Genomic DNA, 16,128 nt, shown 5'->3' on the forward strand with positions numbered 1-16,128 from the left:
TCTCAAAAAATATATTCTTTTTTGTTTCATGGACAAAAGGAAAGTTGTACAAGTATGGCGTTTAGAATGAGGATGATTAAATTATGAATTTTTGATCTGAATTTTCATTTTTGGATAAACTATCCCTTTAGGGCAAGACAGGTGTTTAGGTAAATATGTTAACTAATGGATATCACTATATTTTCCCCAGTTCAATGAAACAATTGTTTTTTATTACGAGTTTTCTGAAATATTATGTTTAAATACGTAAATGATGCATCATCTAAATAATTACATGTACTGATTTGCACCAGAACAGAAATCTGAACATTGGATAAAGCAGGTTTAAAATTATTGTTTAATTCTGACATATTAATGTTTTTTTGATATCTCTTTTTATCACTCCATAAATCAGAAAATACTATCAAAAGTATTTTTTCTTTTTTACAATGTTGCATAAATCAGGCAAAAGATATATGAACAAACCCCTCTGTTAAAACCTTCAGACTCATTTTGAGAAAATGGCCTTTAAATATATGCATTGTAATTGGAGTCTAAAGCACAAATAGATAAATTGCAATAAACTAAACACTTAAATGTGTATTTTGGATGTTTTCTTTCCACTAAAATAAGTCATGGAAGTAAAAGTTCAAATAACTATTGCACTAGAAGGACATATATTAGATTTAAAATACTCTTAATATACCAGTATTCATATTTAGAATAATTAAACTATGGTAAATATGAACCGAATAAATTTAGATTCTCAATGCTTTTTCATTTCCTTGCACTTGCAGAGTTCACCCTGATGGTTATTGACGAATGCCACCACACGAAGAAGGGTAATGCGTACAACCACATCATGATTCGCTACCTGAAGCAGAAACACAAGAACCAGCTCCTGAAGAAGCAGGACAAGAGTCCGGTTGCGATCCCTCAGATTCTGGGTCTGACGGCTTCACCTGGAGTGGGCGGAGCGATGAGCCAGATGATGGCGGAGCAACACATCCTCAAGGTACATCACCATCTGTGCCGATCCGCTTCTGAATCTACAGTGACCATTACTTCAGTCTTCAGTGTCACATGATCTTTCAGAGATCATTCCAATCATTTCTGATTATTATCAATGTTGAAAACCATTTTGGCTGCTTAATTATTATTTTTTGTGTGAATGAAAAAAAAAAGAGTTAATGCTTTTATTTAGAAAAGGCACATTCAATTGATAAAAAAAAGACAGTAAATATTACAAAAAAAGTTAAAACTTGTTTACAAAAAAAATTTTTTTTCAATCTTACCGACCCCGAACTTTTAGGAACTATAAAAGGAACTGGAATCATTAAGTAAAGCACATTTGTTACACGTGTAAAAAAAAAAAAAAAAATAATCCCATGCCTACGGCAATATGCATGTTTTGAGTGCAAGATTGCACAAGTCCTTATGTTTGCATTTGCACACCCATGCCTTCAAAACACACACTTTTATTGCCATACACAAATAAACATTTGGCTTTACTTCTCTAACAAAGAGAAGTTCTCTAAACTTTCTCAGATCAAGTCTTTCCTAACTATTTTTCTTTAATCTGACTTTCCCCACACACACACTCACACTCACACTCACACTCACACACACACTCACACACACACTCACACACACTCACACACACTCACACACACTCACACACACTCACACACACTCACACACACTCACACACACTCACACACACTCCTCTCCCACATCTCTTACTGTTTTCTCCACCGCAAAGCTGTTTCCAATGTTCCTGTGCTGGAGGCAACCATAAACCTCTGCATGCCTTTCATGAAAGAGAAGCAGCCTGAACCCCTAACTACACGATTACCCCGCTGGTCTGCTTTACCACCAATCTTTATGACACTCACGCCAAGAGAAACTCTGTGCTAGAAAACAGGGTTAAGAATCGAGAATGATTTTAACAGTTACTAAACATATGCATTTGTCCACCAATGCGGAACAACAAACGGTTACACTTTATTTGGTTACACTTTATTTTACAGTACGTGTACTTACCTAAGAAAGTACTGGTTAATATAACTACATGGGTTAATGTTAGGTTTAGGTTCAGGGTTAGTATCTAGTTATTGTAATAACTATAAGTACATAGTATGTACAGGACTGTAAAATAAAGTGCTACACAAGAAACATAGCGCAACCAATGTAGTCTGATTCACAAAATGATTCATATGAGCTGGATATCAGTCTTGAACTGATTCTGACGGATAATTCAAGAATCAAAACCAATGCAAAAGTGAGTTTTGCTGTTCGTGATTGGTAGTAAATCAGTCAAGGTCAGTTTGAGTCCCGTGATGTGTGATGTTACTGATCGTTTCACAGCTCATCTGTTAGTCATCTACAACCTAGAACTGTGAGTTCATTCATTATTCTGATGAATTGCAGATCTGCGCCAACTTGGACGCCTACACAATAAAAACTAAGACTTTAGGAGAAGAAGAGGCCAAAACGCCGTTCAAAAGGATTGCAAGAGCAGAAGGGCGGAAGAAGGTAATTCCACTTCATGCGAGTCATGGATTCATGAAATATTCTTAGGATTAAAATTCTTCTTAAAGGGATGGTTCGGAGTCATTTCAACCTAGGGTCCTTTGCACCATGACCTAGAGACATTTTTTTGTCTGAGACTCCCTTTTTCCCTTGAAAATATTGTAGGGCCCCCCTTCACATTTAATGATATTATCGCTCTTGTAAGCTTGCAGCAAGCATGACAAAATATGTTGTTTTCAAACAAACGGTATGTTTACTATAACCAGACATGTTTATGCACAAATAATAGTCTATAATATTGAAAATACAAAAACATCAGTAGGCCCCTTGTAATTTAAAAACGTAAGCCTATAAAATGGCCCTATTTGAAATGCAATAAAAATATTCACACTGGTGTAGGTAAAAATAATAAAGAATATGCTATTACTAAATGACTGCTGTCTGGGGCCTCAATACTTGCATGTTATTTGTGAGGCTTTATTTTTTACGCTTTTGGCGCAATAGCGAGCGATAATAAACTTGCGTTTATTAACAGAATAATGCGTCTTTCGGAAGAACATTGTAGCCGGAACTACTTCTCTCTGTGTACGTCTATGACGAGTCACGCAGGTCCTGGGCTACTGCGCATCCGAACCCGTGTAAAATAGTCCCAATGTAGACACTTATTATAGGGGTACTATAGTGGCTCAGGATAAGACAAAAACACAGATTAGAAAATGGATTCATGATGAACTCGCTCATTATATACATTTTGAACAGAAAAAAAGTTAAGGACTTCTCATTGCTCAACTTTTCAAAATATGACGCGACCCCCCCACAGAGCTCACTGAGGCCCCCTTGTGGGCCGCGACCCCCCTGTTGGGAACCGAGGGCTTATGCTACCGCTACCCCGGACGTTGAGGTCACTTCCGTGATTTGGGAAAAGTCCTGGCAGAAAGAGGAGCATAAGGATGCCGTGTAACGACGCCCAGTTCCAGGAATGCACTAATATTTTGTTGGTAGTACCAGTTTGCAACAATTATTAGTTAACACTAAGTTGTCAACACTTTGGAAATAATAATAAAAAATGTTGGATATACCAAAAAACTTTTTCAGCAACACCGAGACTTTTACGGGCTTTTTCCAAATCACGGAAGTGACCTCGACGTCCGGGTTAGCGGTAGCATAAGCCATCAGGCAAGTGTTATTTAAATAAACTCCTGATGTACAGTACTTACTTTCCAATGACTCGTTCTATGAGTACAGAACATATTTGTACTACTGTAGAAGTTTGGTACCATCCCAGGCATTATTAGTGCAGTAATTTACCAGATACAACCTTCGGATCCGTCAGCGCCTGCACTAAGCCATTCGGCTGATATCTCTAAATAAGCTCGAACTTTAATAATGTTCCACCAATGGGGAAAAAGCTTCTGTTCGGCTCGAGGTCATGATGCAAAGGACCCTAGGTTGAAATTACTCCGAACCATCCCTTTAACTGCCATTTTCTTCAGATTTTCTTACTTTAGAGAAAAGTTTCGAATATTCTGTATTCCAAAAATGCTTAAGAATGTTCTTCTCTTTATTTATTAAGATTGTCAAAAAGAATTTGATAAAAAAATCATTGTGAATAAAACCCTTAAAGTTGGGATAACCTCCGACTTGTTTTAAATAACTAAAGTTGAGATATTTAATGAGTTTTTGGGTGGTTTCAAATTAATTTTTGTAATTAAACATTAAATATATCACTAGCTTTTACATTTTAGTAAAAAAAATCAAATAAAAATAAGAAACAGACCTCTTTAGCGGTGTTCGAAATCGCCCTCATTCACTATTCCCTACATTTGTCCACTAATGTAGTCTCACTTGAAGGACTGAATGAAAACGAGAGTGAATTTTCAAGAATTCAGTGTCAGTCTCGATTTGTGCAATTCTGTTTGTTGCCAATAGTGGTGCAGAAATGATGCACACACATTTAATAAATGTTTAGATATTTCTAGAAAAATCTGTATGAACAACAATAACACTACAAAGATTTAAAGACTTCTTCCCCGTCAACAATTAATGTGACGTTTGTACATGACGTCAGCATTGAGTTCAGAGGTGTATTATTTGAAAATGTCTGTCTACTGCATGTTAAAGGACCCGTTTGGAGACGTGATCAAGAAGATAATGGATGAAATCCACACACACGCTGATCTTCTGCCCACCTGTGAGCCCGGCACACAGAACTACGAGCAGTGGGCGGTGCAGAAAGAGCAAAATGGTGAGAAAGCTCTCGTTTACTCCACTTTTTAAAAGAAATGAGGATTACTGGGTCATTCAAAACCTGGAAATATCAGGGAAAAGTCATAGAAATTATTAAAAATCAAAAAATCGTGCCATTTCTATGAAATCTGCCGCCTTTGCTTATGACGATGCAGGTGTAGGTTGTTAAAGCCAATCGCCTTATCTGTAAATGTCATGTGATTAATAATATTAGATTAAGACGATGCTGATAGGCTGATGATGACACCACAAAAACACAATCACAAACATGTAAATCTCTCACTGGTCTACAGTTCAGGCTTGCACACAATTCTTGAATTTGAATTGATGCCAAAAACAGGATCTAGAATTACAATTCGAATTTGAATTAAAGAAATCAGAATTGCAATTCAATACAAATTCAAAAAATTCATATACATATTTTAAGTGCAGTGTTTAACAATGAAGCTTTAGAGTATATGTCAGATATGATTGCATTATGCACTTTGTGTTATTTGATAACTTTGAAATGAAAACAACATTGGAACACAATTAATTAAACAACATTGTCATTTATTTCAAGAATTTGATCATTATCTATATTTTAGAACAAACTGTATGCAGGGTTGAGGAGTGACTAGTTACGTGTAATGAAATTACGTTATTAAATTACAAAATTAATGTAATAGTATTACTGAGGTACAATGTGTAATTCAATTAGTTACTAATCAAATTAAAAGGAAATTGATAAAGTAATCCAAACCACATTTATAATGGGTAACTAATAACATTTAGTAAAGTAACCTTCCTAACACTGAATGTGTGTGAGATTCAACACATTCTGTCTGTTGTGTGACTGTGTGGAATTTCTTTGAATTGCCATGAATTTAATTCCACTTCCTGTCATTCAAATTCAACTTCCTGTGGGGCGGAGTCAATTCAAATTCAAATACATAAATTGAATGAAGGCCAATTCTGAAATAGTGAATTTTGCACAAGACTGCTGCAGTTATAATATAATTAAATATTTGCAAACAACTTAATATATCACTTGCAAAAAAATATTTTTTTTTTTAGAATACATGGATCCTTTAAAAAAGGCTGTAAAAAGCGTATTTACGACGTCTACCAGCTAATGGGGTGATGAAACATCTCAAGTGGTTTGGCTGGTTTAGTTTGCTCTGCTGTAAAAGTATTTAAACGACTAGATATTGTTCTCTGTAAGTGTTTTATGTTGTGCAAGAGAGATTGAAGAACACATGGAAATCTGCCTCTGCAATCTCCAGAAATGAGTGCTTAAAATACAGTAACTATGAGCAACGTTCTTCTTTTAAAGCAGGGTTTCCTGGTTGGGTGAGGATTTTTGCAAAAGCTCTAACTAAAATGTGGTTTCTCTCTCTGTGTGTCCTCTGCTTCAGGCAAACCACCGCTTAACCGCCATAATATGGAAGTCATGATGAGAATTTTATAATACCCAGTACAGTCATGCACACGTGTTTCAATAAGCCGCAGTAATAACGGTCTCTTTCCTGTTTTCAAAGGAAGCGACTTTTATTTTACTGTGAATTCCAACTAAGTTTCTGAAGTGTGTTCAGACGTTCAGAATAACTGAACAGATCCAGTTGTCATATAATAATTAGCATCCTCAAAGGTTGGTTGACTAACTAGTATAGAGCTTAACAGTCAGGTTTGGTTACAGTGTTATTTTAGTATTGATATGCTGTCATAGTTTTTGAATATATATTTTTTAATTGATTTACATTTACATTTTAGTTTTAGTTAAAGTTAACAAAAAAAAAAAAATTATCTTAATTTGTTTATTTTGTATATATATATATATATATATATCTATACTGTCTATACAGTAGTGGCCAAAATTTGTTTTTAACGACCCAACAAAATATCAGAATATGAGGAAAATATTTTATATTTATTTAATAAATATTTTAAATATGACGGAAGAACTAAACTACAGAAGAGGATTAGGGCCAAGCAATAATAAAAAAATAAAACCATCTCAAGATTAAAGTCATTATAATGTGAAATTAAACTCGTTAAATTTTGAGGAAAAAAAAGTCAAAATACAATCTTGAGAATAATACCTTTATAACATTTCGAAAATAAAGTCATTGTGTTTCGAGAAAAAACTCGTAAAATTTAGAGAAAATGTCGAAATAATCGTACTAAACACTTTGTAAGGTATTTATCTGACAAAATTATTTGCCAAAAGGCAAACTACAGTTACAGGTTTTATCTGATGATGCAAAAAAATGCTTTTTTTTATTATTATTTTTTATTATTATTTAACTTAAACCAAGCAAAAATTAGAAATTAAAATAAAACATTTTTTTTATATTTTATTTCAGGTAATGTATATTTTATTTCATGTAATACAAAAGTACATAGTTAATGATAATAACCCCCTAGGTTACGTAAGATTTTTTTCCCACATTAATTTTCACTTTAGATATTAAGAAATCATTCACTAAACCAAGACAAATCACAACATTAAAGCACTTGACAAAAATAAGTGGAAAATAGGTATAAGAAAATAAGGGTACTTGAATTATTTAATGTGGGAATTAACTACTCATCCCATGATGCACTGCGAATGATGAAACAATTAAATAGGATTTTTTTTTTTATGATGTAGAAATAGCATTTCCACCTCCCTGATGACATGCTAACGCAGTTATATTGTTGAACTGGTTTATGAATATTGACTGTGTGTGTTGTTCACCAGCTGCTAAGGAAGAGAACCAGAAGGTGCGTGTGTGTGCTGAACATCTCCGCCATTACAACGAGGCTCTTCATCAGAGCAACACCATACGCATGTCAGACGCCTTCCGCTTCCTCAACAAATACCACAACGAAGAGCTGAAGACCAAATCCAGCCCTGATGAGGAAGGCACGGTTACAATCACGGACACAGAACGATTCCTCTTCACTTTGTTCAAAGGTATTAAGTGTTGTCATGAAACTAGAATTTCCAACTTCGGTTCGATACCTTGAAAATATGTCAATGTGGTACTCCACTTATATAGATTAAGATTAGTGGTGTATATCAGTGTATAGATACCTCAGAAAAGGAGGATTGGAACAGTTTCAGATTTTTTTTTAGTATTGATATACCAGATCAACCAGAATATTTGATCATCATTTACTCACTCGTCCTCATGTTGTCCCCGTATTATTTGTGTCTAAATAAATATTATTAACTAAATTGTTGTTTAGTTAATGATAACCCTTTTTTTTTTTACCGGTTACGTAAGATTTTTTTCCCCACATTAATTTTCACTATAGATATTAAGAAATCATTCACTAAACCAAGACGAATCACAACATTAATTAAAGCACTTGACAAAATTAAGAGAAAATAGGTATAAGACAAGTGTACTTGAATTATTTAATGTGGGGATTAACTACTCATCCCATGATGCACTGCGAATGACGAAACAATTAAATAGAATTTTTTTTGTAATTATGTAGATTTTACATACAATACAATTTTACATTACAATACAACTGTCCAACAAACGTGGATGAAATAATATATACATATATATTAGGGCTGTTAAACGATTAATTGCATCCAAAATAAAAGTTTGTGTTTACATAATAAATGTGTGTGTACTGTGTATAATTATTTTATATATATATATATATATATAAAATAATTATACACAGTACACACACATTTATTATATATATATATATATAAAATAATTATACACAGTACACTATTTATTATATATACATATATATATATATATAAAATAATTATACACAGTACACACACATTTATTATATATATATATACACATACACACACACGCATTCTTGTATATATTTGCATGTATATACTGTATATAGATTTATATATAATTTATATTACCGGTATATATAAATTATAAATATTTTTTATATAAATAACAAGTTTTACATGAACGTGTGTGTATTTATATATACAAAATAACAAACTTTTATTTTGGATGTGATTAATCGCGATTACTCGTTTAACAGCCCTAATATATATGTATACATTTATTTTTTTCCAAGTGACAAAAAAAAGTCTTATGGTTTTAGTAACTATAAAAACCCTCTTTAATCCACAACAGACAAAAAAGCGAAGCTGGAGGAGTTGATGGGAAAGCCAGAGTATGAGAATAATAATCTGGCCCAGCTGAAAACCATCATCCTGAAGGAGTTCAGCACCAGAGCGGTGGCGAGAGGCATCATATTCACCCGGACCCGCCTCAGCGCCCTCGCTCTGTGCCAGTGGATTCAAGAAAACCCCAAGTTTGATGAAGTCCGAGTCAGCGCCAGCTATCTGATCGGTGGTGGAGATCAGAGTGTGGTGAAACCCATGACCGCTGTAAGTCACTGAGTCATGTGTCTGTCTCATGTAAAAGTTGATTGAGGCATTCCATTGAATAAAGTAATGTCTTGCCGTCTTCAGGCAGAGCAGAAGGATGTGTTGCAAAGGTTTCGTAAAGGAGAGATCAATCTGCTAATAGCCACCACTGTGGCTGAAGAGGGCTTGGACATCGCCGAGTGTAACGTCGTCATACGCTATTGCCTTGTGACCAATGAGGTCGCCATGATTCAGGTCTGATTTTACATTATTGCTCATTTCTAAAGATGCTGGGTTGCACTTTATTTTTAGTCCATTTTAGAAATTCCACTAACTACTGTACAAGTAACTTTGCAACAATATGTCAACTAACTTAGAGTATTAACAGACTGTTAGGTTAGGATTAGAACATTTTGTAATTTGGTATGTTGTTGCAAACTACAGGTGAAACTCGAAAAATTTGAATATGGTGCAAAAGTTCATTTATTTCAGTAATTCAACTTAAAAGATTAAACTAATATATTATATAGACTCATTACATGCAAAGTGAGATATTTCAAGCCTTTATTTGTTATAATTTTGATGATTATGGCTTACAGCTTATGAAAACCTTTTCACAATATTCTAATTTTGAATTTGGGGTTTTCAATTTATAGTCTATATAATATATTAGTTTCACCTTTTAAGTTGAACTTTTGCACGATATTGTAATTTTTCGAGTCTTACCTGCAATGCTCTTGTATACAGGTATGATGCAATTTAGTTATAGCAAATAATTTAATTTCATAATTTAATTATACTAATACATTATCTTACCCAATATTAAATCAAAATAAAAAAAACTCAAAACTTTGAACAAAATGACATTAGGCTGAATGACCATTCTAACTAGAGGGCAATTTTAAAATGGCCGTAATTCGCCTTTGGCTAAGCCACGCCCTAGAATGTAGATTGACCAATCACAGCGCAGCCAAGAACGAGCTCCACAGAGGGTCCGACACTTTTTCACAGCGCTCCATTGACTAACACAGGCGTCTCATATTTTTGGTCTCGGCAGGCTATTACCGTCGTAGTTTTATCAGAAATATGGTTAAACGTTGTGCCTGGGGCATTTGTAACACAGATACGCGTTTCCCAGAGAGGTTGGAGGGGGGTGTCCGTTTTTTTCCCTTCCCAAAACCGAAGTCAAATCCTGACTTTGGATTAAACTGTGTGGACATCCTCAGTCAGCGAAACCCCTCAAGATCAACAAGCTCATTTTTGTGCTCTAAGATACACTTAGCTTTTAACCTTACTGTAAAGTTATACTAGTTAGACAGTTTTATGCTGTTTAGGTTATGATTTCGGTTCTCTACCCTAATTGTTGATCCGCTAGCACACGCTGCTAATAAATACAACTTTATACTTGCCTAGTCCGTTTGCTTTGTAATAATGATTATAGAAGTGAATAGAGACCTACCCAGCTTTGCATGAACAGTGTTTCTCCTGATATTGTTAGTCCCAGCCTCCGTCTCCATTAGGATATGCCGTGGTTCATTTTTTGACTGTGACCGTTATGCTTTTGCCTCTATTTGGATGCCTTGTTGTTGCTTGCGTTTCACCGTATGTCTTGAATATAGCCTTCGAACGCACACTGCAGCGCCTTTTGCCTACTTCTATCGGACACTTTATTTGCTGCTTTATAAAAGTTTGATAAAATGTCAGCAGGAAGAGCAGTCACAGCATAAGCCATGTTGATACCAAACCAGAGCCCAGTTGAAGTTGACGGACGTAGCAATAGTAACTAAGGGGGGCGGGGCTTAGCCAAAGGTGAATTTTGGAAGATTATATCTGCTAATATTTCAGTCTATCACTTCTTATAAAATGACAAATTAAGTGCTCAGAGACTTACGGATTGAACACTGCTGATGTGGTGCTTGTTTCTGAGATTGAAGCATCTGTGATCTTTGGCTCTCCACAGGCCCGCGGTCGAGGACGAGCGGAGGACAGCAGTTACACACTCGTGGCCGAGGCAGGGTCTGGGGTGGCAGAGAGAGAGAGCGTTAACGAATACAGGGAGAAAATGATGAGCAAAGCCATCGCCAAAGTCTGCAAGATGAATCGAGCCGACTACGAGAAGAAAGTGAGCTTCTACTTCAACGACTGTAGAAAATAACACACTCCAACATTCCTCACAAAAGAAACGTTATTTGGTTTTGTGTAGATCCGAGAGTTTCAGATCCAGGCCATAATTGAGGAGAAGGTCAAGATAAAGAAGCAGCAGCAGAAGGGATTGATGAAGGAGTCGCCGTCTAAAATCAGCCTGAGCTGCAGGCAGTGCAGTGTGTTCGTGTGCTCTGGAGAACACCTCGAGATCATCGAGAACATGCACCACGTCAATGTCAACGAGCAGTTTAGGTGAAAACTCACAAATACCTTTTTTTGCATTCTCAGAAAACTCCGATATATGAATACTGATGATGCAAATTATGTTTATCCTGCATGATAATGGTCAAATAAATGTTGACGTTTGCAGTAAGCTGTTTATAGTCCGAGAGAACACGTCACTGCAGGAGCGGCTCTTGGACTACGAGACCAACGGAGTCATAGCGTGCAAAAACTGCGGACAGGTGCGTGCTGACGTCAAACCGTCTTCACATTACTGCTGATCATAACTGTGTTTTGGCTACATTCAGTTTGACTCATTACACAACTGTGAACTCAACTGAACCACATTACGGCCAAGCTGATATATTTATAAATGCATGATTAAAACGATATATATATATATTATTTTTTTTATTTTTATATTAGGGCTGTGAAACGATTAATCGCATCCAAAATAAAAGTTTGTGTTTACATAATAAATGTGTGTGTACTGTGTATAATTATTTTGTATATTGTGTGTATATATAATGTATAAAATGTAAAGCGCTTTGGTGGCCATTGGGTCTGTGAAAGCGCTATATAAATGCAGTCCATTTACCATTTACCATATATACACACACATGCTTGTATATAAATTTAGGAAAACTAAATGTATGTTATACATAACACATTTTTCTTAAATATATACATGCACGTGTGTGTATTTATATATACAAAATAATTATACACAGTACACGCATATTTATTATGTAAACAAACTTTTATTTTGGATGCGATTAATCGTTTCACAGCCCTAATATATATACGCATATCATACATACACATATACACACAACATGATTAAAGGGGCTATATGAAAGAATTTTCATGTATCAATCACTTTTTTATTGATGATGTGTGAACCGCTTGTAACGAGAGAAAAAAAAAAAAAAAAACCGAGACTTCCCAGACTTCCAAGGTTGTCTATGTAAGTAGTGCTTTAATGACTGATTTTCATGTTAAGGGCTCGGGACGTTTTTGCCGTGAAAATCCAAATGATGTGACGTTTATACTCCCGAGTCTCTCTTCCGTTCAATGACACATGAAACTAACGCTTATACAATGTTCAGGATAATGCTGACAGAGCCATTCTGTAACGTCAATGTGTCATGCAAAGAAAACTGATTCATTCAATCTATAGTCTCACATTGCCAGATCTATGCAGTCTATAGTCTCAAATATACTTAATAATCAAACTATAATAACAGTGAGCTCATCAGTCGTCATGATGCCAGTGAATCTCAGGGCTGGTACACACATCTCCACATCTCTATGATCAGATGCTTTCTCAACGCTGCCGTTTGTTGTATTCATCATGTTATTGAGAGGACAGCGCACAGAACATATTTACATACTCATCTAAACATCGCGTGGACGGCGTCTAGATGTTAGTTAACAATATATCGCTGCAAAAGTATTTCCAACTTCTCTTTATTTTCTAAGCAAAGAACGAAAAGGAACTTCGCCGTGAGTATATCGGTGGATTGAATCACGTTCAGTCTCTTGTATGTTACGTCTGCACGCATGTGAGCAATAGAGCTGGTAAGTCCCGCTCCTCCGCTAACCCCGCTGGACCTCAAAGTTGAAAAAGCGTCAATGCAAGTGAATGGGAGAAAATAATTATTTTCTGGTCCCGTTTGAATTGTGCCATGAATGTGAACATATGTTGTCTGTGAATTTTTTATATAATCTTTCGTGTGAAGAATGCTACAATTTAGCGGGTAGAAGTTTGATACGGGTAGACTTTGTGTGAGAGCACTTTGTGGACTACAACTCTTCGCTGCTTTCGACGCGTTTGAAACGTCAACACCACTAGCTCACGGCTCTAGCTCACGGATCCCGCTAGACATGGCTGTGTCTTTGGTGCACTTCACCGCCTTCTTTCAGGGAGAGGACAAAATCGTTGAGGTTGGCGAAAATCACGGGTAAGTCAACTTTATGCGGTGACGTCACATAGGCGACATGTAGTCTTTCTCGTTATGTCTTTTCCACAACTGCTAGCCGACGAATCATACCATATACTGTCAAACTTGTAACATGAAAGATTATATAAAAAATTCACAGACAACATATATTCACATTCATGGCACAATTCAAACGGGACCAGAAAATAATTATTTTCTCCCATTCACTTGCATTGACGGTTTTTCAACTTTGAGGTCCAGCAGGGTTTTACGGAGGGGGCGGGACTTACCAGCTCTATAAAATGTTGGATGAAGTTCATTTAACGGCCACCGGTGTCGCTAATAACAAGGGTTTCTGATTTCTACATGTAGCCCCTTTAAAATAATGTAAAGCTTTTTAATGTTTTTCAAAGTAGACAAATAGATTCAAAATGTTTTATACTAAATATTGGCAACAAAATCACTGCAAATAGACAGTATAGTAAAATAGCAAACTGTATGCATTTCCTTAAGTATGCATTTGTTTTAAATCTTCTGTTTTGTCTGGTTCCTGCGCAGCAATGGGGCTCGATGATGCTGTATAAAAGCATTGAGTGTCCCTGCCTCCATATCAAGAACTTTGTGGTCACGTACGGCTCCAAGAAGAAGACCTTCAGCAAATGGAGCGAGCTGCCCATAAGATTCCCTGCATTTGACTACACACAACACGCCGATCTGCTTGTAGAGGACTCAGACGAAGAAGACATGGACGTCGACTGAAAATGAACATGTTCAAACTCATCTGTGACACAGCCAATCAAATGTCATAGCCTGTAAAATTATGCATAGTCTACCAAGTCTGTTGTATTGTAAGCACTGGCACTTCTCAACATGAAACAGGTCAATATTGAATCTCAAGTGGCACTTCTAGTGGTGGTTCTAATGTACCAGATTACTTATTTCTTATTGTTTCATTTCTTGAATATGACTTTGCAAAGAGGAATCAGGGGAAAGTATTGTAAGCCAAAAAGCAGGTTTGCATCAGAGCCACTCATCAGCAAACTACATTCACTAAAACTGCTCTGAATGAAGACATTTTGATTGATTTTACAGTCTGGGCTTTTCAACTGTAACATTTAATGCATGTAAAACCACTGTGAAGCTTTGAAAATGCTGTCTGTCACAAGCACTAATTTTGTCCCAAGTGTTTTCATACAGATTTATCTCTTGAGGATTAGCATAAAATGTGCTATAAATACTTTACATTAAAATGACCCTTAATGTGTCATCTGTTTTCTCTTTCAAGCATGAACAGTCTTTGATTATGAATCGTGCGTTCATGGACAAAAAGAGATGGACCATCAGGGAAGAGTGTGACACAAAGTCTCTCACACACCTGTTCAGGTGTTCTCAGGAAGACACAAGGTCCCTCTGAGCAAACAACACCTGAGAAAACCTGTCAGAAAACTGCCTCTCATTATCCGTGACAAGCCTTGAATGTTCAACAAGTTTTTCCAGAGTCAAAGTACTCCCTTACCAGACAAACGCGTTGATACATTCTTTAAACGCTTACGCCAGCAGTCATATTTTTGGACACACCTACACATTCCTTCTTGTTTTTATATATATTTAAATATATTTCTATATTAGGGGTTGAACAACGACCTCAGGGGCGTTTCCTCTGACGAGGCAAGGGAGGCAGTGCCTCCTCAAAAAGTGGATGAGAAAATAATCCATATTACATAAATAAAACACAAATATTACAAAGTGTGATATTAAAAAGTGTATGAATCACTTAAACAGACCCCGTGCTGGGTTTAGTGGGGGGTAATCATTATTATGTTATTAAAAGTAATAACATTATTTTATTAGCAATCAGCTTGGAGAAATTAAAGGTAACTAGTCTACATCTTTGTGTCTGTGACCAGTGTTTACTGAGCTTGATGACTGATGATGATGAACATCAGTTCTAAACATAAAATATATTGTTAAAATCGTTACTGCATTTAGTTATTATTTTGGAATCAATGTAAAAAAAATAAAAAATGCACAAAAACACTACCTTGAGATTTTTTTAAATATAAAACATTACATTGTTAATGTAAAAAATACAAAAGAGAAATGCATTTGGTTTCTTTTTATGTAATGTTTTTGTTTATGTTATAGTTTTTAGAATTTAAATGCATAAAGTGTGTGCAAACTTTTGACTAATAATGTCCTCTATAAAAACTAAATAAGCAAACAGTACCAGGAACTTTTATTATGCAGGCTCCTTGAAGAATTGTGGCTGCATGCATATTGTTATGTAAAATTTTGTGGAAAATGTAAGGTTATTGCGTGCATATTTTGACAACTGCAATACAAATCCATTCACCATGAAACATGCATGCTCTACTAAATATGCACAGTACAGTCGAAACTCTGACACTACACTGAAAGTTAAAATGAAGAAGAAATATTTATCATTCGGCACTATAGGATATCTATCAAAAATGATCATATGACTCTTTGTACAGACGGTTGGATGTTCTTGCTTGCATTGATCAAGCCCAATATGCTCTTGGTGCTGATTATGAGTTTTTGCACAAACTTTGCTTTGTGAGCTCAAGCTGTCATTAAAAAGAAAAGAAAAACCAGATTTCTCAGTTGTAATGAAAATATTAGTTTCTAAAATTATGCAATGAAGCATATAAACTGTTGATATCAGACTTTTAGATCCACTGTATTAATAAAACATGTTTTTTCTTA

At 35.5% G+C, this 16,128-nt stretch overlaps 1 protein-coding gene and 1 long non-coding RNA gene across 2 annotated transcripts in view; one reads left to right on the plus strand and one right to left on the minus strand.

Annotated features, from left to right (window-relative positions):
• The window catches only part of ifih1 (interferon induced with helicase C domain 1), a 28,742-nt gene extending 14,088 nt beyond the window's left edge, over positions 1-14,654 (plus strand). The window contains exons 7-16 of the mRNA XM_079618686.1: positions 777-994; positions 2,410-2,514; positions 4,633-4,756; positions 7,481-7,696; positions 8,856-9,112; positions 9,197-9,346; positions 11,052-11,213; positions 11,295-11,488; positions 11,607-11,700; positions 13,960-14,654. Coding sequence (XP_079474812.1) covers positions 777-994; positions 2,410-2,514; positions 4,633-4,756; positions 7,481-7,696; positions 8,856-9,112; positions 9,197-9,346; positions 11,052-11,213; positions 11,295-11,488; positions 11,607-11,700; positions 13,960-14,160 — 1,721 coding nt within the window. The 3' untranslated portion in view covers positions 14,161-14,654. The remainder of the gene's footprint in view (positions 1-776; positions 995-2,409; positions 2,515-4,632; positions 4,757-7,480; positions 7,697-8,855; positions 9,113-9,196; positions 9,347-11,051; positions 11,214-11,294; positions 11,489-11,606; positions 11,701-13,959) is intronic.
• Positions 1-16,128, minus strand: part of LOC307001772 — a 43,403-nt gene that overhangs the window by 2,893 nt on the left and 24,382 nt on the right. Inside the window, exon 3 of the long non-coding RNA XR_013798319.1 lies at positions 10,983-11,109. This is a non-coding gene — a long non-coding RNA (uncharacterized lncRNA). The remainder of the gene's footprint in view (positions 1-10,982; positions 11,110-16,128) is intronic.

This window comes from Phoxinus phoxinus, assembly GCF_949152265.1.
Source record: "Phoxinus phoxinus genome assembly, chromosome: 7".
NCBI lineage: Eukaryota > Metazoa > Chordata > Actinopteri > Cypriniformes > Leuciscidae > Phoxinus > Phoxinus phoxinus.